The sequence below is a fragment of the Corythoichthys intestinalis genome, chromosome 3 (assembly GCF_030265065.1).
Source record: "Corythoichthys intestinalis isolate RoL2023-P3 chromosome 3, ASM3026506v1, whole genome shotgun sequence".
NCBI classification, from domain to species: Eukaryota; Metazoa; Chordata; class Actinopteri; order Syngnathiformes; family Syngnathidae; genus Corythoichthys; species Corythoichthys intestinalis.
In genome coordinates this window covers 39,572,895-39,600,568 of record NC_080397.1, presented here as the reverse complement: position 1 = coordinate 39,600,568, position 27,674 = coordinate 39,572,895, and the positions used below count along the sequence as shown (strand labels likewise).

The 27,674-nt window shown below is 40.2% G+C and overlaps 1 protein-coding gene across 3 annotated transcripts in view; it reads right to left on the bottom strand.

The window, feature by feature from the left end:
• Nucleotides 1-27,674, bottom strand: part of slc4a5a (solute carrier family 4 member 5a) — a 111,438-nt gene that overhangs the window by 36,260 nt on the left and 47,504 nt on the right. For all 3 annotated transcript variants that reach the window (XM_057831413.1, XM_057831414.1, XM_057831412.1), the window contains exons 11-15: nt 24,549-24,703; nt 24,335-24,463; nt 18,789-18,963; nt 18,464-18,597; nt 4,028-4,299 (exon numbers count right to left, since the gene is read on the bottom strand). In XM_057831413.1, the coding sequence (XP_057687396.1) occupies nt 4,028-4,299; nt 18,464-18,597; nt 18,789-18,963; nt 24,335-24,463; nt 24,549-24,703 (865 nt within the window). The remainder of the gene's footprint in view (nt 1-4,027; nt 4,300-18,463; nt 18,598-18,788; nt 18,964-24,334; nt 24,464-24,548; nt 24,704-27,674) is intronic.

The following is a 27,674-nucleotide window of genomic DNA, read 5'->3' as shown; positions in this document are numbered from 1 at the left end:
CCCGGAGAGAACCCACACAGGCACAGGGAGAACATGCAAACTCCACACTGGGAGGCCATAAGACGGTGTTGTTTTTTTTGCATTGAAATAAGATTGAAAAAGAGGGGGTCGTCTTATATTCGCGGTCTAGACAATTTACCCATTCAAGACGCTAGATGACGCCAGATATCATTGAAGCAATGTTCTTTTATGACAGATCCCAGGTGCTCTTCCCATTCATGACGCTAGATGGTGCAAGACATCATTGAAGCAATGTTCTCTCATGACAGATCTCAGCTACTAGTTTAACCAGTTTGCATTGTTTTTTTGCAATGTTTTTCCTTATTCAGATTTGTTTCAAGACTACAGTTAGTTAGACTTCACTTTGATGGTTAATGCAGTTATTGCAAATTTGTTGTTTTATCACAATGACTGGTTTATTTACATTTCAAAAACCAGAAGCCATTCATTTACGAATGTGATTGCACTTTAGTTTACATATCTAAATGTTCAGATATTAAGATTTGAATGAGGCAAAATAACATGCTTTTCCCCTCAAATATATTGTTACAATCATTTGTTTCAGATGTACTGTAATTAATTTCTGTATAAAAATTTGGTGTTCAAAAAGTCTTTTTTCAAACTTGAGTCTTGAAAAAGAGGGGGTCGTCTTATAATCAGGGCCGTCTTATATTTGGGCCAATACGGTATTTCAAATATGAATTATAACATTTGTCTCACAACATGCACACAACCCTTTTACAATAATTTATCATGGGAGAAGAAGAAGAAAGCAGTGAGTCACATAATATACTAGACTTGACATCATAAGACAGTTTACCAGAAGAATGGGTTAAGTAAATTCCTGTGCTTGGGTTTATTTTTCATTCTTATATAAAATAGTTAGCCTTGAATGAGTGTCTCACTCTACCTGGTTTAACATTGTTATGCATATTCAGAATAAGAAAAAAATATATTTTTAAAAATAATTTCTTGACTTATTTACATAAGCTTGTCACAGCTATCTTCTACTCCTCAGAAAAATCTAACATTTATACTGTTTTGCCACACAGTTACTGTGATTATGCCAAAAATACTTTAGTTATCAAATAAACCATAATACCAATAATGTTGATCTGTAAGAATGGGACAATCAGAACTTTCATAGTTGTTTATTAGCTACAGTGGGGCATATAAGTATTTAGTCAACCATTAATTGTGAAAGTTCTCCCACTTGAAAATATTAGAGAGGCCTGTAATTGTCAACATGGGTAAACCTCAACCATGAGAGTCAGAATGGGGAAAAAAAAAACTGAAAATCACATTGTTTGATTTTTAAAGAATTTATTTGCAAATCATGGTGGAAAATAAATATTTGGTCAATACCAAAAGTCCATCTCAATACTTTGTTATGTACCCTTTGTTGGCAATAACGGAGGCCAAACATTTCCTGTAACTCTTCACAAGCTTTTCAAACACTGTTGCTGGTATTTTGGCCCATTCCGCCATGCAGATCTCCTCTAGAGCAGTAATGTTTTGGGGCTGTCGTTGGGCAACACGGACTTTCAACTCCCTCCACAGATTTTCTATGGGGTTGAGATCTGGAGACTGGCTAGGCCACTCCAGGACCTTGAAATGCTTCTTACGAAGCCACTCCTTTGTTGCCCTGGCTGTGTGTTTGGGATCATTGTCATGCTGAAAGACCCAGCCACGTCTCATCTTCAATGCCCTTGCTGATGGAAGGCGATTTTCACTCAAAATCGCTCGATACATGGCCCCATTCATTCATTCCTTTACACAGGTCAGTCGTCCTGGTCCCTTTGCAGAAAAACAGCCCCAAAGCATGATGTTTCCACCCCCGTGCTTCACAGTGGTTATGGTGTTCTTCGGATGCAATTCAGTATTCTTTCTCCTCCAAACACGAGAACCTGTGTTTCTACCAAAAAGTTCTATTTTGGTTTCATCTCACCATAACACATTCTCCCACTCCTCTTCTGCATTATCCAAATGCTCTCTAGTGAACCGCAGGCAGGCCTGGACGTGTACTAGCCTCAGCAGGGGGACACATGTGGCAGTATAGGATTTGGGTCCCTGGCGGCGCACTGTGTTACTGATGGTAGCCTTTGTTACTGTGGTCCCAGATCTCTGTAGGTCATTCACTAGGTCCCCCCATGTGGTTCTGGGATTTTTGCTCATCGTTCTTGTTATCATTTTGATGCCACGGGGTGAGATCTTGCATGGAGCCCCAGATCGAGGGAGATTATCAGTGGTCTTGTATGTCTTCCATTTTCTAATAATTGCTCCCACAGTTGATTTCTTTACACCAAGTGTTTTACCTATTGAAGATTCAGTCTTCCCAGCCTGGTGCAGGTCTACAATTTTGTCTCTGATGTCCTTCGACAGCTCTTTGGTCTTGGCCATAGTGGAGTTTAGAGTGTGACTGACTGAGGTAGTGGACAGGTGTCTTTTATACCGATAATGAGTTAAGAGGTGCCATTAATACAGGTAACGAGTGGAGCCTCGTTAGACCTCGTGAGAAGAAGTTAGACCTCTTTGACAGCTAGAAATCTTGCTTGTTTGTAGGTGACCAAATACTTATTTTCCACTAATTTGGAAATAAATTCTTTAATAATCAAGCAATATGATTTTCTGTTTTTTTTTTCCACATTCTGTCTCCCATGGTTGAGGTTTACCCATGTTGACAATTACAGGCCTCTCTAATCTTTTCAAGTAGGAGAACTTGCACAATTGGTGGTTGACTAAATGCTTATTTGCCCCACTGTATTATTGACTAGTGCTGCAATGATTAATCGATTAACTCGAGTAATTTGATTAGAAAAAAGATTCAAATTAAATTTTGCTGCTTCGAGTATTCATTTAAAGCGACATAATGGTTTGTTTTGAAAGTGTTTGTGTTTAGTTTTATTGATTTGGGTGGATACACTGCCCTCTAGTGGCAACAGTGAATATGACAACTCATTTCACATGGCTGAATCAAGCTGCTCCTTGTTAAGACCAACATAAGCCAAGTTTTTGTTTGAGCTTGTTTTTTTAATGCGTTTGTAATTTAGTTTATAGGTATATTTAGCAGTTTTTTGTGTGAATATGTGTTTGAATCATTTGTTAAGAGCATTGAAAAAAAAAGTATTTTATTATAGCAATTTTTTTTTTGTACTTAATCCTCATTTTATTTTTTTATACCGTTTGAGGCTCAGCTCAGGCATTTCAATTTTTTATGTTCCTTATCAGATTACTCAATTATTCGAACTAACTAGTTCATCGATTAATCGACTACTAAAATAATTGATAGCTGCAGCCCTATTATTGACAAAAATGAATTATTCTGCCTTTCGACAAGTTCACAGCAAGATTTTTGCGCTGTCCTACAGTGCCCTCTTTTGGTTGCTTTGCAACATTGTTTTGTGTATTCTTGCGAATTCAATATGGCTGCACGACGTCTGAGGCTGACGCATTGGTTGTAATGTTGTGCTTACATGATCACTGGTCAAGACTTGTCCGTGGTTGAAAAGAATGCACATTATCTTATCGCGAGAAATGTTTTATTGTTTTTTGTATGAGACGTTTTTTTGTTCGTGTTTAGCGAACTTGTCTGAAATGCTAATTCTACATGTTTTTTGTTTTGTTTTTGTTTCATTTTAATGGTTTTACGACGGTCTTAAGAGGACAATGGCTTGAGGCCACTTTTTCAATAAATCAGAACAAAAAGGACAAAGTCTGTTTAATATAGCGTCATTCAGTAGCTGTCCAGCTTGGAAAAAAAGTGGACATTTCGAAGAGAGGACAGCATATGCAGCTAAAAACCAGTATATTAAGCGAAGGATTATTTGTCAAGAATTTTGATACCAAAAGATCTACAATTCATGAATGACACGTACGGTGTGCCTTAAAAAGCTGTAGACAAGTATGCTGATTTCTCTGTTCAAGAAAATATGAGGTTTAGCCCCAGACCTTACTATACATGACAAAAAAAAACTTGTAGCAACTTTATGATCAGTATACTTTTCCCTAAAAGAAGGGATAAACTCACTCGGGTCCGGCGCCAAGCACTCGCACTTGTAAGCGGTGACGTAGTCTGGTTTGAAGTTGGTGTTGATGGGGTAATATTTGAAGGAGCCCACCATCTTCTTGATAGCATCAGAGATGAAGATGAATGAAATGAGACTGGAGAAGCCCTCTTCAGTGAAACGTGTCATGTACTTGATAATGTAACTGGCGTCAGTTGCCACCAGGATGAAACACTGCAAGCATGAGTGGATGCCTATCCACAAGCGCAGCTCCATGTAATCGATGTTGTTATTCCTTTAGGAAAGAGAATCAGGGAAGTGTGATAAACGAATTGATAAAATCATGCTCTGACATATCAAGTATTCAAGGACCGAAAGCCCCTCAAGGACAAATCTACATCATTTCCACTGAAGAAACAATATTTTTAGCAGTTCAAGGAATATCTTTTTAATTAGAGTAGTGGGGAACAAAACAGAAACAAAATTTGTCAAATGTAAATGAGAACACTGATTACCGCATTTTAAAGCAAAAAAAAAAATTCCTACTCATTCAAAATGATATAGTTTGCACTTAGTCTGTTGTCTGGCATCTCTGCCTTGCGGATGATAAATGATTGTCTTACAACAGCCTTGTCTTTCAGTTTCTACCTTGCTCCTCTAAAGTTAAACCTACTTACTGGCCATCCATTCATTTTATATGCTAGTTGTTGCGCAATAGCAGCCCACATACTATGTCATAGGGCTACAACCAGTGTTGTTACAGATTACTTGAAAAAGTAATTTAATTACTGATTACGCTCAAAAAAGTAATCTAGTTACTTTACCGATTACCTCGTTATCAAAGAAACTAAATTACTTTAAAAGTAATTCATCGGTTAGTTTTTTCCAGTTTTTCTCCCTTTGCCACCTCAACATAAAAATGACAACAGAAAATGTCATCGCATGTTATTCACTTTCCGATAATTGAATTTAAATGGGAAGATCACATGTTTCACATAAGGCTTAATCTTCGAGTTAGTGGAGGTTTAATTAGTCGATGGAGTTGATTTCAACCACCATTGACTCGTGCTAGCTTAGCCACTCCAAAGCCCTGAAACTAACAAATAACTGACAAACTGCATGGAATTTGTTGGAATCAACCCCACTGACTAATTAAACCCAGCTAAATCGAAGATTAAGCCTAATGTCAAAAATTCAGAATTTCGGGTTAGGGTTTAGGGTTAGTGTTAACAGCATATCTGTGCCAATGTAAAATAATGCAAAGTGACGGCACAAAAATCACCAAAACACAAATGAATTGCACAGTGCAATCAACACAAAGGTGAGGGTGGGCTCAGATTCGCGCGCACAACCCGGAAGTATGCCGTACACACACACAGTCAATTTGGCCATAAAACATGGTGGCAACTAAGCACTTTACACTCAATCGGACTTACAACACACCCCAAAGATGCTATACAAACATGTCACCTCACAGCATAAATGTGCAACGGCAATATGATGTAAACAATGGTCGCCGACTACCCGCCGCTGCAACGGCAAAGGTAGGAAATGGCCACGCATGGCTTTAAGCTATCGCTGGAACCCTCCAGAATGAAGGAAAAATACTCACGTTCATTCATGGAGGGCACACAGATCAACATTCCCTCGTACGGACAACAGGTGGCTGCACTCTGCTCGGATATGCACCTGCGCTGGCACACGCCTTTCTCAGTCCCAAAACACTGAGCACATGTGACTCGAGACCAAAACAGGAAGAACTATGAGCAGTTACCATGGAAACGAACACGTAGCGAGAACCTTTCTAGCATTTTCTATTCAAATGCTCTTCGTACATGACTACAATATTCTTCATTTTACATACATTATGATGCAAAATAACATAATAGTAACGCAAAGACACTAAGGAAACTAACTTTAATCAGATTACTGGTTTGAAAAAAATGAAAGCGTTAGATGACTCGTTTTTGAAAGAAGTAATCAGATTACAGTAATGCATTACTTAGTCACGCGTTAGTGACAACACTGACTGCAAATGAGGATTATTTTTCATAATTAATTGGACGATTAATTAAACGATTAATCGGATAAATGTCACTTCTTTCAATTACCTTCACAATTTACCTTGAAGTTGTTTCCGGCATGTTGTAAGTAGCAATGAAGACAAAATAGATTATTTCCTTCAAATGTATCGATTATGAAATTCGTTGGCGACTAATTTATTAATCGATCTAATCCATTAGTTATTGCAGCTTTATAAAGAAGCTAGTTTAGACAATGAGACGTCCCAAAATTGGCAAAAATGTGTATTGTTGTTTTCCAAAGTAAAATCAGATTTTTGTTCATGTCCTACTTTGATTTAAAAAAAAAAAAAACGTTCATGAAGAAATCTGATAATATTTCCAACTGAGAAGTTATATATATGTTATCATTTCAGAAATTTAGACAAGTTTAAGTTGAAGAAGGTGATAAATGATTATTTGGTTATCAAAATAGTCGATTTGCTAATCGATTAGTTGTCGATTAATCGATTAATTGTTGCACCTCTACTATGTCAATTTGCAAAATTACCTTATTTACTGCCATTGAAGGACTGATTGACTGCCAGCCCCTCCCTGATCAAATGGATTGAACGTCTATTGCTGTCAATCACAGCAAATGAGTTAAAAATAATATTTGGGCACAATGTGCACATGTAATAACTGGTTCTGCAATGTAGACAGTTTTTCCCCATTCCTCATAAGCTGATACTGCACTGCAATAACAGTCAGCACAGCTTTATACACAACGCGGCCCTGCTTAAAAACAGTTCGGTCACTATCAGAATGCCAACTAGAGAATCTATCAGAAGAAGAGCCCAGTTTTTAGTTTAAGGGACTGCATTATGCAAGCCAAGTCCACATATTACTCAGGTTTAATCAGTTCTCATGAATAAAGCTGTTGATTTTCACTTTTCAGTAAAATGATACTACATTTTCATGATAGGCTTCCGATCCACACATATACAGTGGATATAAAAAGTCTCCATAGCCATATTCAAATTTCAGGTTTATGTTTTAGCTAATAAAAAACGAGAACAAAATAAATCACTTCAAAACTTTTTCCACAATAAATGTGAAATACGTACACATCGCTTGTGAAACTTGTGAGATTGGAGATGATTTTTTGATTTGTCAGCAAGCAGAGAAGTTTTGCAAGAAAGGGAGGGGTTGTTTGCCATCTGCATAATGATAAAAATGGATGTTGTACCTGCATAAAATATGTCCCATGGGAATGAGGATTATACAGTCTGTGATGAAGCGAAGGCACCCTAACAAAGTTCAGAATATGTAAAGCAAACAAGTGCCACTAGACTAAAAAAAGTCATTTGTGGTGCCTTGATACGTCATATCATATCATGTATGTTTAAATTAGTGTTGCACTCACAGAGTGGCGCAAATAAGTATTTAGTCAACCACTAATTGTGCAAGTTCTCCCACTTGAGAATATTAGAGAGCCCTGTAATTGTCAAGATGGGTAAACCTCAACCATGAGAGACAGAATGTTAAAAAAAAAAAACAGAGAATCGCAATGTTTGATTTTTAAAGAATTTATTTGCAAATCATGGTGGAAAATAAGTATTTGGTCAATACCAAAACTTCATCTCAATACTTTGTTACAGTATGTACCCTTTGTTGGCAATAACGGAGGCCAAACGTTTTCTGTAAGCTTTTCACACACTGTTGCTGGTATTTTGGCCCATTCCTCCATGAAGATCTCCTCTAGAGCAGTGATGTTTTGGGGCTGTCGTTGGGCAACACGGACTTCCAACTCCCTCCACAGATTTTCTATGGGGTTGAGATCTGGAGACTGGCTAGGCCACTCCAGGACCTTGAAATGCTTCTTACGAAGCTACTCCTTTGTTGCCCTGGCTGTGTGTTTGGGATCATTGTCATGCTGAAAGACCCAGCCACGTCTCATCTTCAATTCCCTTGCTGATGGAAGGAGATTTTCACTCAAAATCTCTCAATACATGGCCCCATTCCTTCTTTCCTTTACACAGATCAGTCGTCCTGGTCACTTTGCAGAAAAACAGCCCCAAAGCATGATGTTTCCACCCCTATGCTTTACAGTGGGTATGGAGTTCTTTGGATGAAATTCAGTATTCTTTCTCCTCCAAACACGAGAACCTGTGTTACTACCAAAACGTTCTATTTTGGTTTCATCTGACCATAACACATTTTCCCAGTCCTCTTCTGGATCATCCAAATGCTCTCTAGCGGACCGCAGACGGGCCTGGACGTGTACTGGCTTCAGCAGGGGGACACATCTGGCAGTGCAGGATTTGCGTCCCTGGCGGCGCATTGTGTTACCGATAATAGCCTTTGTTACTGTGGTCCCAGCTCTCTGTAGGTCATTCACTAGGTCCCCCCGTGTGGTTATTGGATTTTTGCTCACCGTTCTTGTTATCATTTTGACGCCATGGGGTGAGATCTTACATGGAGCCCCAGATCAAGGGAGATTATCAGTGGTTTTGTATGTCTTCCATTTTCTGATAATTGCTCCCACAGTTGATTTCTTTACACCAAGCGTTTTACCTATTGCAGATTCAGTCTTCCCAGCCTGGTGCAGGTCTACAATTTTGTCTCTGGTGTCCTTCGACAGCTCTTTGGTCTCGGCCATAGTGGCATTTGGAGTGTGACTGACTGAGATTGTGGACAGGTGTCTTTTATACCGATAATGAGTTAAAATAGGTGCCATTAATACAGGTAATGAGTGGAGCCTCGTTAGACCACGTTAGAAGAAGTTAGACCTCTTTTACAGCCAGAAATCTTGTTTGTAGGTCTTCTGCCCTCAGCCGAGCGTATGGCTACTCGACTTTGGCAGCGAGCTAAACCGACAAAGAAACTTGGAGGCCCGAACTCCTTCCTCTCATTTATTTCTTTGTGTCAACGTGTGTGCGTGTGTGTGTGTGGTAAAACTGAAACATACATAAAACACAAATGTTATACACAAAATAAAAGGTTCTATACAATAACATGTTTATGTAAATAACAGAAAACTGGCTCCATTATGAGCAAATGAAATGAAGTGGCTACTTCAGCTTAGCACAAAAACGTGTGGGTTCGCGCCACACAAACAACAACAAAATAACAGAATAGACACACCAAAATTACATCTAACCCACTGTTAAAACGTACAAACTTACAGATTTTGTTTTGTCAAGGGTTCCCAACGATGTATGGTGCAGAGGAGGTGTGTAACGTCTTAACACCTCAAGGCCTCTTTTCCAACTGAAATAAAAAGTTCTTTCTGCCTGCTGCTTACAGCAAGTCGCCACTAGGGGAAGCCGAGCGCAAACAGCAATACCAAAGAAAAACTTAAGATTCTGAGTTAGAATAGCGACATCCTGTGGACGGATGAACAACGTACAATCCCAGAAAGAAATTAAACCCAAAAAGTAGTCAACATAAGACCAGAGGACATAACACTCCCCGCCTGACATCTGCAAGATGTCAGCTCTTAACTAATGAACGATACAAAACAACAACTCGTTTTACATGCTATCCTTAGACATCAAAAGCACAACTTCACGAATTGGGCGAATGTAAAACCTATTCTCGCCGTTTCGGCAAATCTTAACCTCAACTTTTCTGACATTACCGTCCTCACTTGGGAAAGATTTTGTGATCAGTCCGAGTGGCCAATTATTCCTATGTTCCAGAGACTCCCTCATTAAAACAACGTCGCCCATTTGAAGGTTCGGCTTTTTTATTTTCCACTTGCGACGAACCTGCAAGCCTGCGATGTATTCTTTCTGCCAACGACTCCAGAAAACATTAGCTAAGTACTGCACGCGCTTCCATTGGGCTTTGAATAGGTCACTGGTCTGAAACTGCCCTGGTGGAATCGGTGGTGTGCCAACCTTTTGCGTGAGTAGCATCGCAGGAGTAAGAATGACTGGGTTTTCGGGATCTGTAGAAACAGCCGTTAGCGGGCGTGCATTTACAATTGCGGTGACTTCAGCTAACAATGTCACGAGTACTTCATGTGTGAGCTTCCCATATGGATGTTCAAGGAGCATTGCATTGAGGATTTTTCGGGTGACGCCGATCATGCGTTCCCAGGAACCAGCCATATGGGATGCATGTGGAGGATTAAACTGCCATTTGCACGCACTGTCTTTCAAGAATGTGCCTATTTTGTCATTGTGACAGCCTAGTTTGTCTATTTGGAGCTCTTTGCAGGCACTCACAAAATTTGTCCCACAATCAGATCTCAAGAGTTTGGCACCACCTCGGATGGCAAAGAAACGACGCAGTGCATTAATGAATGACGATGTGTCCATTGACTCAATCACTTCAATATGAATTGCACGTGTACTCATGCAGGTGAATATGACTGCCCATCTTTTAGCATCTGCATTAGCACCACGCGTTTTTCTCACTGTAACGGACCAGGGACCGAACACATCAAGGCCTACATTTGTGAAAGGAGGGTCCGTGGACAGCCTGTCTTCAGGTAGCTCAGCCATGATCTGTTCAGGTTGCCTGCCCCTTAATTTGCGGCATGTGATGCACTTGAAAATCACACTGCTTACTGCTCTTTTTCCTCCCACAATCCAAAAGCCCCCTGCTCTGACTGCTCCCTCCGTGAAATGCCTTCCCTGGTGACATAATTTTTCGTGAAAGTGTCTTATTATGAGCTGAGCAAGATGGTGCTTTCCAGGGATTAGTATGGGATTGGTTTCTTCTGCAGACAACTGTGCTTTCTTTAGTCGGCCTCCAACTTTAAGGAGCCCTTGCGTGTCAACAAATGGATTCAGTTTGCTGAGTGGACTTGAGTTTTTTAAAGCTGTGCCTTTTTCAATGCATCCAATATCTTCTGCGAAGACCTCTCTTTGAACGGTGCGAATGATCGTGGTCTTGGCTAGTTGCAGTGACTTTTCAGTTAAATGTTTGTTGCAGTTGTGCCAGCCACGACAGGAAACCTCAGAGTTGTTCTTGAATGATTGAGCTATATGTTGGAGTTTGGCAATAGCCTTTTGCAGCACCTTCCAACTTGAAAACCTTTCAAATCTGGCACTATTAAACTGGCCTTTTGATAGGGTGGTAGTGCAAGTTGTTACCTCAGGACGCAACTCACAGTCAGTCTCTGGGTCTATGAGATCGAAGGTTTGACTTCGAACTTGACTTTGGTCCAACCTGGAGAGGAAAGCTGGGCCTCTGAGCCAGGTGGAGCTGGAGAGCTGCTCAGCGGGCAACGCTCGTGTGGCATGGTCTGCCGGATTTAAGTGTGTGGGCACGTAATGCCACTGGTGAGTTTGTGCAAAGCGCCTGATGCGTTCGACTCTGTTGTGCACATAAACGTGAAAGCGTCTCTTGGTGTTTGAGATGTACCCAAGCACTACCTTTGAGTCTGTGTAAAGATTCACCTGATCGACTGTGACATCCAGCTCCTCTAGAACCAACTCTGCTACTTCCACGGCCAGGACTGCTGCACAGAGTTCAAGTCGGGGTATGGTGATGTCTGGTTTAGGAGCTAAACGTGCTTTGCCGAGGAGGAATCCCACTTCGCTGTGTCCGTCCTCATTTGTGAGTTTGAGGTAGGCTACCGCACCTACGGCTTTTGTGGAAGCATCACAAAAAACGTCAATCTCTATTCTTTGGGCTGCAGACAGCGGTATTGAAGTGTACATTCTGGGAATTTCAAGATGTTGTAGGTGTCCGAGGGAACTTTTCCACTTTTGCCACTGTTCTAATTTGTCTTTTGGCAGTTCAGTGTCCCACTCTGAAACATTTGTGGAAATGTCTCTGAGTATGGTTCTACCCCCTACGATTACTGGAATAGCAAAACCAAGTGGGTCGAACACACTGTTGATAACTGACAGAACTCCCCTTTTTGTGAACGGCCTTTCATTTACTCTTACTTGGAACTTGAATTGGTCAGTCAACAGCTCCCATCCTAAGCCCAAACTGCGCTGCATTGGTGGGGTAGTCTGCCCAATGTCAAGACCTTGCATGCCTACAGCACGATCTTCGGTTGGAAAGGCTCCTGTTATGAGAGGACAATTGGATGAGATTTTGTGCAGGCGTATGTTACACTGAGCCAGCATCTTCTGTGCCCTACTAAGAACATCAATGGCCTGCTCTATGGAAGAGAATGACTTTAGCCCATCATCTACATAGAAGTGCCGTTCAATGAATTCTTTTGCGTCACTGCCAAATTCCATTTCTCCTTCTATGGCTGTTCTTTTCAGTCCAAAGATGGCGACTGATGGGGAAGGACAATTACCAAACACATGGACAGTCATCCTAAATTCTTGCACTTTTCCATCAAGGTCATGATTTTGGAACCACAAGAAACGAAGGTAGTTACGGTGGTCTTCTCGTACTATAAAGTTGTGAAACATATGCTCCACATCTGCCATAACGGCGTATGGGTCGGACCTAAACCGCATCAGAACTCCTACGAGAGTGTTGTTAAGATCTGGTCCCTTGAGGAGCACGTCATTGAGAGAAACATTGTCAAGTTGAGCACTCGAATCAAAGACTACCCTAATTTTTTCTGGCTTTTGCGGGTGGTAAACGCCAAAACTAGGGAGATACCAGCACTCTTGATCTGGCGCCAGTGCGGGCGCTGGTTCGGCATGGCCCTTGCTGAATATTTTCTCCATAAACTCAGCGTAATGCGCTCTCATTTCAGGTTTTCTTCTCAGCGTTTTGCGGAGCGACATTAAACGATTGTAGGCCTGCTCCCGATTGTCAGGTAGGCGCCGCCTAGGTGAGCGGAATGGAAGTGGAGCTACCCAGTTATTCGCCTCATCTTTAGCAAAGTTGTTGTGCATAATGTCTAGGAACAACGCATCTTCTGCCGAAAGTGCAACTTTGTCGTCATTTGTTGTTTGTTGGAAAATATGTTGTCCTAGTTCCGCTTGTGTGTTTAGTGGATCGTTTTTGGTGTATTTCTCTTTGATAACGATTGTGTTTTCGCAAGGACTGAGGAACGTGGGACGTCCACTGTTTAGAACGTTCGTCTTAAATGAGTTCAATGTGGGTTTATGAGCTCCAGAGAGACAGACATCACCTATGACAACCCATCCTAAATCGAGACGCTGGGCATGAGGTGCATTGTTTGGCCCATTTACCTGACCACGAACTTTATGAGCCTGAATGATGTCCCTTCCCAGGAGCAGAAGAATGTCTGCCGATGGGTCGAGAGGAGGAATCTGTGAAGCGATTGATCGCAAATGAGGGTGAGCTGCTGCTACCTCAGGGCTGGGAATTTCGTCTCTATTATCTGGAATCTGATCACATTCTGTTATTGTAGGCAGCATCATGGAGACCTTACCATCTACATCTTCTACAACAAAGCCATCAGCTTTACGACCTTGTGTCTCTGATAAACCTGCACATGTTCTCATGGTGTATGGGAATATGGTACCTTGCACATTAAACATGTCAAAAAACGCAGATCTGGCTAAGGATGAATTGCTCTGATCATCCAACATGGCATATACCCTCTTTTTCTTTTCTGGAGAAGTTCGGCGATATACATTAACTAAACAGATCTTTGAGCATGATTTTCCTTTTACGCCTTGCCCACATACTTCTGTGCAACTGGCTGTGTTCACAGGATTTGGGCCCTCAGACTCCCCGCCGTGACTCTGGGTTGGGGGATTAAAGTCTTGAGGTGTCCATGGAGGTGGACCGACATGCATGGCAGACACATGAGCATCGCTATCACATTCTGAGCATTGGATAATAGCTTTACAGTCTCGAGCCCTGTGATTTGTGGACGCACAACATTTAAAACAAATGGCGTGCTCTTTGAGAATGTTCTTTCTTTCGTCTAGTGTTTTCATTCTAAACCCCCTGCATTTGACGAGTGAATGTGGTTTTTGGTGGATAGGACATTGTTTGTCTGGATCGAGTGCTGTCAATTTAGCCGGACTGATCTCTATTTTATTCACCGCCAATGGAACTCTGTATTTGTCTCGTCTTACTGATGTCTTATCAACCCTTGGATTTATTACGTTTGAACACTGTAACATAAAGCTAGGGTCTGTTCTCATTTCAGCGTAGTCATTTACGAACCGCACAAAATACGAAAAAGGTGGATAGACTGCACCGTTTTCCCTTTTGTATTTGGTACCTTGTGTAACCCATGACTCCTGGAGTCCATATGGGAGTTTTTCAACTATCGGGTTTATGCCCCTTGGTGTGTCGAGAAAGCTAAGACCCGGCAAATAACTTTCACTTTTGGCATACGATAGCTCTAACAGAAGATCAGCAAGCTCCTGCAGTAAGTGAGTGTCTTTGTTGGAGATTCTTGGAAAAGTCTGCAACCGTTGGAAGAGTGAGGATTCAATTACCTCTGGAGAGCCATAAGTCTTGTCTAGCCGCTGCCACAGACGTTGGAGACCTGCCTGTGGATTACTCACGTGGACCGCCCTGATCCTCTGAGCGTGTTGAAGAGACTCCCCGCCGAGCCACTTGGTGAGAAGGTCGAGCTCTTCGCTGGGCTTGAGATTGAGGCCTTCCGTCGCGTTGCAGAACATGGACTTCCAGGACAGGTAGGACTCTGGCCGGTTGTCGAAAACCTTGAACCCCGATGTCAGCAGATCACGCCGTGCTAGATAGGCTGCTAAATTGGACAGTTCACTTTGTGGGGTTGCTGAAGGTGTAGGCTGGTGTGAGATGTCCGTTCTCCCACGATGAGATTGGAGATGCTCTTCGTCAGCGATGTCGATGTGACGCACATGTGGAAAAGCACCAGCTGATTTTGGGCTATTTTCTGGTTGTTGAGAGTCATTGTGCCTAACCAGGTGCTCAGTGTTTGGCGTTTGTGTGCCATCTGCTTGCACACGCTGGTCGTCAAAGTGAGCATGCACATACTCTTGTGCACGCCTGATGGAGGGGGGTGTCTTGGAAAATACCCCTTGCTCGCTGAGGTCGACTTTGGCGCGCTCCTCTTCTTCGAAAGTCGCCTCCCAAACTTTAGCTGCGGCGAGCGCTGCTTCTGCTTCACCTTCCGTCTTCAGAGCGTGTAGTGTTGCCTCGATGCGTGCCTTCTCGACCTCCATGTCGATTTGGCGTTTGGCGTACCGTGCTCTGGCGTAGGCAGCTTCGGCGTCTGCTCGTGCTTGTGCAGCAGCTTGACTCGTTCTGGACCGGCGTGAAGAATGAGAATGACTGGCCTCCGACCTGGTGACCACTTGGCTGATAGGTGGTGAAACTTCTTGCTGAGACATCTTGGGTGCTTGATGTGTTGAAAATCTTTTTACTCTTCTGCCCTCAGCCGAGCGTATGGCTACTCGACTTTGGCAGCGAGCTAAACCGACAAAGAAACTTGGAGGCCCGAACTCCTTCCTCTCATTTATTTCTTTGTGTCAACGTGTGTGCGTGTGTGTGTGTGGTAAAACTGAAACATACATAAAACACAAATGTTATACACAAAATAAAAGGTTCTATACAATAACATGTTTATGTAAATAACAGAAAACTGGCTCCATTATGAGCAAATGAAATGAAGTGGCTACTTCAGCTTAGCACAAAAACGTGTGGGTTCGCGCCACACAAACAACAACAAAATAACAGAATAGACACACCAAAATTACATCTAACCCACTGTTAAAACGTACAAACTTACAGATTTTGTTTTGTCAAGGGTTCCCAACGATGTATGGTGCAGAGGAGGTGTGTAACGTCTTAACACCTCAAGGCCTCTTTTCCAACTGAAATAAAAAGTTCTTTCTGCCTGCTGCTTACAGCAAGTCGCCACTAGGGGAAGCCGAGCGCAAACAGCAATACCAAAGAAAAACTTAAGATTCTGAGTTAGAATAGCGACATCCTGTGGACGGATGAACAACGTACAATCCCAGAAAGAAATTAAACCCAAAAAGTAGTCAACATAAGACCAGAGGACATAACAGTAGGTGACCAAATACTTATTTTCCATTCAAATTTGGAAATCAATTCTTTAAAAATCAAACAATGTGATTTTCTGTTTTTTTCCCCCCCCACATTCTGTCTCTCATGGTTGAAGTTTACCCATGTTGACAATTACAGGCCTCTCTAATTTTTTCAAGTAGGAGAACTTGCACACTTGGTGGTTTACTAAATACTTATTTGCCTCATGTGTAGTAGGGATGTGAGAAAATATCAAAATGATGATATATCGTGATTCTTTGCATCCCAAAAGGTTATCGATACACTCATGCCAAGAATGAAGATATTGTTTTAAAAAGATGTCAATGTTTTCAAAAAAAAAAGAACCAAGTTGCTAACAAAATCTTCAATCATAATAGTGTCTCAGTTAACTCTATGGCTGCCATTAACGACGCTCGATGCTCAATCCATTAAGACTCGGAAGGGCGAATGAACATTCGTTTGAAACCAGAGCATTACATCGAAGTGGGAGGGGCTAGTTTGATGTGGAAGGTTTTTTTTCGCTGCCACCCTCCCTGTTCAAATGTATTGGACGTCTACTTGTGATAATATTAGAGCAGAAAGATGAAATAGGTTGTTTTTCTGTTTATTAGTTGTTTTGTAGAATATCCTAGAATGATTTCCTGAAAAATGTATCGATAATCGTTGTATCGCCATATGTGAGATCATTGTTATCGTGAGCTTTGTATCACAAATCATATCGTGAGGTACCAAGAGGTTCCCATCCCTAGTGTGCACTGTACTAGTATGGGTATCGGTACCGAAATGCCATTAAAATGACGTCATTGGTATCAGGGACTACTGAGAAATAACATGCCGATGATGTGCAATACGTACTTTTCAATATCTAGTTCCCAACCACTGGCTGCCCTACTCAATATGGCAGCCAGCTCTGCGCAGCACCGTAAAAAAAGGAGCACTTGTCACACTTCCTAATATGTTGATAGATATCCAATTGTGCGGTGTCTAATCATCCTTCTGCTATGAGTTTTAATGAGTTTATCACTTGTAGACGTCCAATCCACTTCAAATGGATTGGACGTCTGTCACTGTCAATGGCAGCCAATGAGGTAAAAAAATTCAAATTTTTTCTTCCGAGATGCACCCTCCCACCAATTTATCACTAGTAGACATCCAACTCATTTGAAGCGGGAGGGTGGCAGCGAATGAACATTTGTTTTAACTTCAAATGGGTTGGACGTCTAACGCATGATAGCGATTAGTTTTACAGCCAAGTAATTTATTATTATATTTTTCAAAATATGTATTTAATATTATTATATTTTAATATTTTGTTTATCTTTTCCACCAAAAAAAAACATGGTATCGGTAGAGTATTGGCATCAACCAATACCACACGGGAATCCATATCGGGAGCCAAAAAAATGGTACACTAGTTTGCTTGCTAATGCTAATTGTATAAATTCTATAATAAATAAATGATATTGGTTTACCATTTTTGATGTAGCAAGAAAGTTGAGGCTAATCAATGTTAGTTGTGCTACAATATATTTGGTTACATACAGCAAGCCATTGGCATCAAATTAAAAGGCACCTTAAAGATCTTTCAGAGATTCATTCATGGTTTACCTGGAGATAGAGGTTTTTCAACCTACATGCAGAGTTTTTAGTGTAACTAAGGCTAGGTTCATACCGCAGGTCTTAATGCACAAATCTGAATTTTTTGTGTGTTTTTCCAACTCGAATCAGGCATTAACTAGATGGTCTGAATGGGAAAAGTCACATAAAAGTGGACCATTTAAAATCCGATCATGGTCCATTTCGTATGTGGTTAAAATCTGATCTGGACCACATTTTTTCAGAATGTGGCTGCGGTCTGAAATGTCAAGTCCCCCAAATCGGAATTCATTCAGCAATTGCGTAAGCAAAGCGCGAGAGAGACAGGGTGCTACGTTAGCAATGGAGCTGTGCATTAGCGTTAGCACCTAGCTTGAACGCGGCTTTTAGGGAAGAGGCGAGCTTGACAACAGTCATAAAAAAATAAAATGGGTGGGGGAGGATAAACCTGAGAATGCTCGGTTTTCTCGGTGCTCCAAATGAGCAATATTTCAAGATTGCTTACAAGGCCAAAAAACGGGGCAAACTGTTCGTATATGTGTGCGTCATGCAGACACAGTTCGTGCATGCTATCAATCCATATAAACTCTGAATATAACACTAAATGGGGATTATTTATGTATGTTATTTGCGTCGTCTTTTTGGAAAAAAATAATATATTATCACCCTAGAATGACATTGAGCCAGCATATTTTTTGATGCTCCTGCGCATGTGTGATACTTGAATGGGCACAATGGACAAAGGCAGTCTGAACGGGCACGCCAAAAAAACAGATATGACAAAAAAATCGGAATTGTGCATTAAGACCTGCGGTATGAACCTAGCCTTAGGGACCTTTTCCACGCATCTTCAAATTTAAATTGTGTTAACGAAGGCTGTGTACAATACTACCTATTAATATTCCCTTTATTCAATTCTAGTGCATTGTCATAAGTTGGCAAAATGCTCACTTGCTGAATTCAAATAGGAGCTTTTCAAAGATGAGGATGGGTCCAGTTGAGCTTAGAATGATGAGGGGCTGACCCCCGAGCAGACAAAACACAGTGCCAGCCAGAGCTGTACCGAGGAAACTTTCCATTACACCCTGTGAAGGATGAGAGGGACAGACATGGGTGAAATTGCAGGAGGATGAAACTATGCTTGAGCCTTTATTTGATTGTTAAAATACTGTAGAATAGACAGGAAACACAAAAAGGAAGTGAAATGAGAGTCCCAAAGCTAAGTCTTTATGTTCATGCAGCAAAACATAATTACAGGAAATGCTCACTCTTTTACCTGATAGTTCTCGGTGGCATCTCCTAGCAGGCCACCAAAGGTGATGGCATTCGTGATGCAGCCCAAGTAGATGAAGAGCACAGCAGAGATGGATTGAATGTGAAAACCTTCGTAGAAATCACTGGGCAGCCATGGCAATTTACGCTTGATGTCCAAGTACAATCCACCACAGAAGCTATTACAAAAACAATACACAGTTCGTAAAGCAGATGGTAAATTGACTGCTAATTTGGTGCTGTCTGCATGCAATTCACCCTTCCATCATTTTCGTACTCTTTAAATCTTTGCACAGTTAAATTTCTTGTGTCCATCTGGATTGTTAGTTAGAAATTATGTCATTTGCACCGTCCTGATGTGAGTAGTCTCACTGGTATGGACATCTTATTCAAATTAACCAGACAAGCACAGATGTATTTAACTCTATTAACCAAGAGTGAGGATTCATTCTGAATCTGAGCATCTTATTAGTGCTGCAACAATTAATCAATGAACTCAAGTAATTCGATTAGGAAAAAGCTTCGAATCACATTTTGCTGCTTCAAGTAATCGTTTAATTAGAGTGGCCTTGTAATGTTTTTTTTTTTAAGTGTTTGCATTTAGTTTTATTAATTTGGGTGGATACACTGCCCTCTAGTGGAAACAGTGACTATGACATAACTCATTTAACATACCTGAATCCAGCTGCTCCCTGTTAAGACCAGGGCCGGTCCAGGCCATTTGGGGGCCCTAAGCAAAATAATGCCAAGGGGCCCATATTTTTGGCCCACCATTTCATCACAGTGTACTGTGAAACCCATACATGCAATCCAACCCCTACATCCATGTTTTGTATATTAATCAGATTTTTTGTTTCTCTGCTCCAGAAGGATAAATTCTCGTCGACATATTCGTGCATCTATTTTCCAAGCAAGTTTGCGCACCAATCATCGCAAAGCAGGTTCAACGTCACTGCCCAGGTTGCCAGATTGTAATGACAAGAAAATTGATGTTTGTATAGATAAATGGCAATGTGCGCCACATTATTCACGATGCTCTATTAAAAATGTATAAAATGAGGTTGCCAGATTGGGGGACCCCTAGTGGTCAGGGGCCCTAAGCAGCTGCATAGTCAGCGTATAGGCTGGGCCGGCCTTGGTTAAGACCAACATAAGGTAAGTTTTTGTTTGAGCTAATGTTTTTTTAATGCATTCGTAATTCATTTTACAGGTATATTTAGCTGTTTTTTGTGGGAATATGTATTTGATCGATTTGATAATAGCATTGTATAAAAATAAAATAAAATAAAAAAGTTAGCATTTTATAGCATTTGAGCTAGCGGACTTTAGCTACACAAGTTATCCAAATGTTCTTTTGTTGTAGTTTTTTTTTAAATACTGTTTGAGGCTAAGCTCAGCTATTTTTTTTTTTTTTTTTTTTTTTTTTTTTAATGAAAGTGCATTTTTGCATAGTTTGAAGAAACACCCTCACACTCTTTTGCAATTGCAGTCATAGCAAGACTTTGTCTTATATCTCTTGAAATTTATTCTGGAACGCATTAAACATTCCTAAACCGATTACTCGATTATTCGAACGAACTAGTTGACAGATTTATCGACTACTAAAATAATCATAGTTGCAGCCCTACATCCAATATTGGATTAGATACACTAGTTTCTGTGAAATACTTTTTAAGCGCTCCTAATTAAAGCAATTTGGGATTTGAACTACTGTTTTTTCACTTCTGATACCCAGCCTTGTGTTACCGATACATTTTTTGAAAAAATTTTTGTTTTTTCTCTTAATACTAAATTACTTCTTACTCACTTGAATGTAAAGTAATTGCTATCATGATTTGGTCAGACACTTCTTAACTCATTGATGGTTGCCAGCAAATGAACATTTGTTATTCCCACTTCAAAGGGATTGGCCTTCTACTATTTATAAACTCAAGCAAGTGTTCAAATTGCCCCGAAAACAACAGGAATTGACAAGGAATCAACAAAAAGTGACCGGGAATGCCGAAAAATCAACAGTAAGGGTTTCAAAATGAACAGGATGACCCAAAATGAAGAATGACTTTGACACCACACGATTGGACAGCTATCTTTTTCACAGTGGCGGGCATAGCTGGCGGCCATCTTGGGTAGGGTGGCCGGCGGTTCGAAACTAAATCTCAAATAGAGCTGAAATGATTACTCGAATAATTTGAGTAACTCGATTTTAAAAATTGATCGAGGAATTTTTTCCACCTCGATGAATCGTTTAATTTTGACAGCTCTAGGCATGACATTTTGCCCAAACTACTTTTAATGTGGCACAATGTGCTGACGTCACATGCGTACAGGAAAAAAAGAGAGAGTCGTCAGATATGTTTGATTTCAAAGGTGGAGACCAAGGTGAACACCGTTTCATGTACATAAGACAGCACTTGCATAACACTACCTCCAAGCGGTCCCGGCTACCCGCGGCCCCGCCGACGCTTCCGCACCCCGGGCTGGACCCCACGACCTATGACCTTCCCCCGAAACCCCGGGCCGGGCGCAACCCGCCCGCCTAGCCCCTGCTCCACCGAAGGCACCTCATTTACTCCGAGAGCGGAGGAGTGATACTTGGGAAAAGGTAAAATTAAATTAACGTAGCGCTAATAAATAAGACTGATGTTACTGTACCTTGCTAACGTATCGTTAGCCCTGTGGAGGGTTAGGTTTCTATTAATTATGACTACTGTCGATGCGTGGCTAACGTGTCTTTCATACAGGCTTTATTTAATTAGTAAAAACAGCGCTGGAGATTAAATAAAATCATAATAAAGCTAACTGTCAATATTAGCTCAGTAGTCGTTGATGGATAAAACACCATGTTATTTGACTGTCTTATTTTATCTGATTGGTATCTGATTTTATCTGTGCTTCTGTCTGTTTTGCTTTTACTCTTTTATTATTAGTCTTTTTATTCTTTTTTGGCAATGTGCACTTTGAGATTTGTTTTTCAAATGTAAAGTGCGTTATAAATAAAATGTATTATTATTATTATTATGTAGCACTGGTGCCAATATGCTCCAATACTAGCCTGGAACTCCAGACTCACCGCTGTTCCAGCTATAGACCCTACTCACATGACGTCACAACCACGCCTCCGCGCCATATTGTCCATTAGCTCGTCGTGTTTACGCATTATCGCTACGTAAATTCCTCCTATTATAGCGTGTTTTTCTGCTCGTTAACATTAATAATCAAAATGGTGAAGGCGTGTGTGGCGGTTGGTTGCAGTAACAGAGAAGATAGACGGAGAGACTTGAAGTTTACCGTTTTCCGAGAGACCCGGAGAGGAGAGCGAGATGGACTGCTACAATTCGACGAGAAAACTGGGCACCAAACGATCACCACAGACTACGTAGTAGTCATTTTATACCTGGTAAGATGCATTTAATATATATTTAGGGGGTTTTGGTCTGACAACCACAATTAAGATCATTGCGAGGCTAATCGCCGACAACATACAGTTTCAAATTCAAGATGCTTATTTCTTCCACCATCATTATTTTTTGAATAATATTTAGCTGGTAGCAAGTGAAAGAAGCTGGCCTTGTCTACGGATCATCAGTTAAACAGGGGTGTCCAAACTTTTTGCAAAGGGGGCCAGATTTGGTGTGGTAAAAATGTGGGGGGTTACCTTGGCTGATTTACGTAGAACAATATAGTTAAACAAATTTTAGCAAGCCCTTCTGTGTGTCACATTTGCTTTATTATTATTTTTTTTAATTCATAATTTCAACAATCTCGCCTTTGTGGCGTTCTCTTTCGACACTCGGGCTCTTGCGAAATACTGCTGCTGTGAAATTAAACTAGCTTCAAGTGGCTTTCATTTCTCGCTGCGTATCTTCCCTGTAATGTTGTCGTACATGTCAGCGTGTCTTTTTTGGTAATATCGAATAATATCGAACTCTTTGAAAACAGCGACTGTCTCTTTGCTAATGAGGCAGACACAGTTGTAAGAAATAGTCCAATATCCACCTATCCTTGAAGCGTCAGCCATCGCAGTCAACTTTTTTTTTTATTGATTGTCGCCATTTTAGAAAATTGGAAGTAAAGGGTCACACGGGGTAATGTTGCTTAGAGTGCTGCTCTTAAAGTTTTTCAAACTTTCGTGAGAATAGGATGATTTTGTGTGGACAAGATGGTTGTAGATATCAGGGTAGCAGATGTCATGCAGAGACAGCGAAGACAGCGGGTCGAAAAATATCGATTTAGGCATCAAATATGGATCTGGCGAATGGATAGACTGAAGCTTTTCCACATAACGCCTTTTATGCAACGCATCCAATGAGTTTACAGCGTCTAAAAGCACCGGGGCTTCAATGAATTGCACTATAAATTGCACGACAAATTGAAACCATTGAGAATACGGCTAAACAATGACGGACAATATGGCGGCCCAATACAGAGACACGTCATTGTGTGACGTTGGTGAGTAGGATCTATAGAGTCTGTCGACTGTTCAGCGGATCATATTCCCAGGGTGGAGCAAGCCACAGCAAACAGACAGCGGAGTGGACCAATCAGCAATGAGGCGGAGGTGACATTGGTTAAGAACATGTCACGCAAATAAACGAATCTGATTGCACAGACGATTTCGTTTGGGCTCGAGAGGCCAATAAGGAGCTGGGTCCCAGACTGTATTGCTGGAACAGCAGTGAGTCTGGAGTTCCAGGCTACTCCAATACAGCAGGTATCATACATTTATTTCGAACACTGCAAAAACTCAAAATCCTATCAGGACTTACAATTTGGACTTAAAACTTAACTAGGATTTAAAAATAGGTTGAAAGAAATGGAAATTCAATTGAAATACGTGGAAAAATCACAAACTTTTAATCGATGTGTGTTATCAAGCGTAATGACATTTTTAGGTAAGAAATAAGATTTTTTTTTTTTTTTTTTTAAATAAGATCTTACGTTTTTTGAGTGAATTTGTTGGTTTCTTTTCCTAGTCACATCTGAAATACAATTGTTGGCCGTTTTCAACAATTTACATCGAAAAAAAAAATACTGTCTAAAAATGGTTCAATATTCGGTGAAATGTCCAGTTTTCTCATCTATAATTGCTCTTTACCTCAAAAAACATGTTTTATCAAATTACTTGTTACTTATCAATATATGGAATTTTCAAGAGAATAATCGATTACTAAAATATTCGATAGCTGCAGCTCTAATCTCAAAGAGTACATATTGCGCAGCATTGGTTCATTATTATTTCTTATGAATCCCTAATATTTTTAGCACCACATTGCTACCAACACTAATTTGAACACAGTAGTTTGTTTTGCTATCCCGGGCACAGCTCAAACAGTACATCTGCTCTCAAATTATGAGGCAGAGCTTTGTTTGCCTGCCAGATAATTAAAAGAAAATAACATCTTTTCACGCTTTAAAGAACGCATGCTTCTTTTGGGGTGTTGTAATGTAATTGCAGACAAATAAACATGACCCTTTAGGGAAGCCCAAAAATACAAAAGAGATTTATGAACTGTCTTTGCTTGGTCTTATAATATTGATTTGGAAACACACCGCCCAGTAAATGCCAGTTCCTCTCCAAGTTCATGTTGTGCTGGCATTTCCTCATCCTCAGCTAGTCCTCCGCCTCCACCTGCTGTCCCATTCATCTGTCCCAATTCATTCAAGGAGAACACCGACTTCCTGTGGATGGGGAGTCAAAACGAAATACATTTGTTCATCTATTAAAATAATTGCACTTCGTGTGGAAGGTAAAAAAAAGTCTTACCTTTTGTCAGCTGATGGAGTTTTCTTGGGAGGCTCAATCCGGATTTTGGGATCCCATTCCCCGGGTGGAAGCACAATCACCTCATCTAAAAACTCATCTATGCCTGCAATTAGGTCCTCTCGGTCTCTGGCTTTGTAGGCTACATCACTAAAGAGCTAGGATAAGGAGACACAGTAAGATTTTGGTATTTCACTTTGCACCTCTGATATGGGTCATTTCCAACTGTTGTATTGTATTTTCCGGACCATAAATCACAGTTAGACAAAGGAGCCATTTACCTGGTGATGCTCCCAGAATAAGACACATTTCATGTTTGTATTTACAGTGATCCCTCACGACTTCCTGCTTCAAACTTCACGCCCTCAGTCCATTGCGTAAATTTTTTTCTCCAATTAAAAAATAAATAATAAATACAGATGAGCTGTCCTAATCTCACTCTCCCTTCCTCTTCTTGCTCTTTGTTGGTCAGGCAGTGCACTGGAGTTGCTTACTAACTCATTTGCTCCCAAAAACGTATGAATACGTTCTACTTCAGTGTTAAAAAAAAACGTATTTATACATCTGTTGCGTTTTTTTTTTTCCCCATCTATAGGTTCCAATCCATCTAAAATATAATGCACACAGCTCAAAACCAATTTTAAAGCAATAAAACTAGCCAATGGAGGTCAGTAGCGCATTTGGTAAGAACTCATCTCGGTCCAAGAAAGGAAGTGAAGAAAAATAGTCAAGAAACGGAAGTTGGATCGATCTTGTCAAAACGCGTGAGAATTTGAGAAAAATGTGGAGAACGATCGGAGAAGAAAAAGGCGGACGACACTTGTGGAGTGTTTTCAAAAGAAAATGAAACCATCGTCAAAGAAGGATTCAAAAAATTCTATCTTGATGAGACGGACGGTGAAGTCCACAACAGTTCCACACGCGTTCTGCGGAGCTCACGTTGCGTTACTCCTTAGCCCGAGGTTGAAACCAATGATGAAGAAAGTGAGACCGATCTTGATCTCGACTCATCAGATTAGCCACGGGAGCAGCCGAGAGCCTTCCCTGTTGTTATGTGCGCAAATAGTTCAACAGTTCAATAGTTTAGTTATGTGTAAATAAATTGTTACTTTGCGATCAAAAGCTATTTGTCCTGTTGTTTATCCTATTTTGTAAAAGGAAAACATTATTCAGATGTTTGGGATGTAACTAAAGCAAAAAATATCTGTGTATAAGTCAAAGTTTTGCTTGAAATGTATGCTTTCATAAAAAGCTCAATTTCTCCGTTTTTTCATCAGAAATTGGAAAATTGCTCAAACTAAGCTATTTCTAATGCTGATTTCTAAAGAATGGAAAAAGATATGAACTATTTTTTCTGCTGAAAGAAGAGAGTCTAATCTTTCTATTGGTGGGTTCCATGTTTATATAGCAATAGAACACAATTTTCTGTGGGCCTTGCAAAATCAGTCAAAATCCAGTAAAACGGCCGGGAGCGAAGGGCCTTGCTTCGGTGAAAATGGCCAGGAGTGAATGAGTTAAAGTTAACAATGACTGAAAGATGTTTAATATTTGATCTTGCCACAGCCGAGGCTTCAAAGCGCAGCATGCGTCAGTCATCGTTTAACTTGTTAAACAGTTGCTGTGGCAACTCATTGTGTGTAAGTGAGCAACTTAAGCAGATTTGAGTGCACTCACTCAATGAAGCATTTAATAAAGCCAAGCATTTTTCTACTTTATTCTACTTAAAAAAAAAAAAATCGGTGGGACAGTAACATGCTTAAAAATTAAAAAAATCAGAATTACATTTGGAGTGCTTAAAAACCATTAATGAAAGTAAATATTACCACATAAAAGTTTTTGTAAATTATATTTTGGGGGGAAAAAAGTGAAAAAACATGTCTTATACTGTATGTATCTCTTTCCAATGCTAAATTTGAATAAATAAATTGAACACACACACAAAAAAAACAAAAAAAAATCTTTGAATGCAAAAAATTGCTGCCCCTGACAGCTTGCGGCATCCCTCTGGTGTATTGCAACAATATTATAAGGATGAGGCTCTATCTAGAGGCAGGAAAGTTAAAAACAGCTTGAGTAACAAAGATGGACAATTTGTAAAAGAACCCCCCCAAAAAAGGAACTCTTAAGATTAGATAAATTTGTATGAGTTTTCAGAGAAAAAGGCAAGAGGAGCCGATCATGAAATATAATTTGGGACACAAAATGGTTAATACTGAACATTTTGAAATTGAGAATTACAAAAAAATGTTTTTTTTTTTTTTTTGAATCGGTAATTTAAATACTCATGTCGACAACATTCATTGATTTTCCAATGGAAATTCAGTAGAAAATATCATAACAGTTATTGATCAAATTACATGTATGAAACATGTATTCTATGCTCAATTCAGTATTGCTGAGGTCTTATAAAGGGATTTTGATTTATTTTCAACCTATTTTGTCCTTTGCAAGCCTGTTTGAAAAATAAAAAAAATATGATGCAAGCAATATTGACATTTCAAGTCCAGCTGGATTTCATTGAAAAACACCTGCTAGTCATAACATAAGGCGCCTAAGGCTGTGAGTCAATTGCAGGGGAGCATCATTCTCTAATGGGAATAATAGAGGTCACTGTAATTGACAACAAAATTAGCCCATTTTCAGTCCATTCCATCTTTGTGAAAGCTAGTTGGCCACAGTAAAGGTCTCAGCTCAATGGGATTGATAACCGAAACGCATAACAACCATAATTCATAAAGTGGCCTTTTTACATCTTAAATTATCGGTCTGAGAGGACAGACATATTTTCCTCTGGGCAGTGACATGTTCATTGATTTTTCTCCCACTAGCACAAATAACTTGATCTCAGTGTGGGCATTTTTCCAAGGCTTTTTTTCCCCTGCTCTTCAAATTGAAACCAGCGGATGGCTTTTATAAGCAACCCACGCTGAGAGTAGGTCAAATAATATAGTAAAGAATTAAATCATTTGTTGTCACTGACATAAAAATATGAATAAAAAATAAATAAAATAAAAACTCATTCATTCAAACTGGCTGAGTAAAGATGAAATGTTGGCAATATTTTTGGACTACATTTCAATCTCTCACACACAAAAATGTCTAATTACGGCGTATATTTTAATAAAAGAA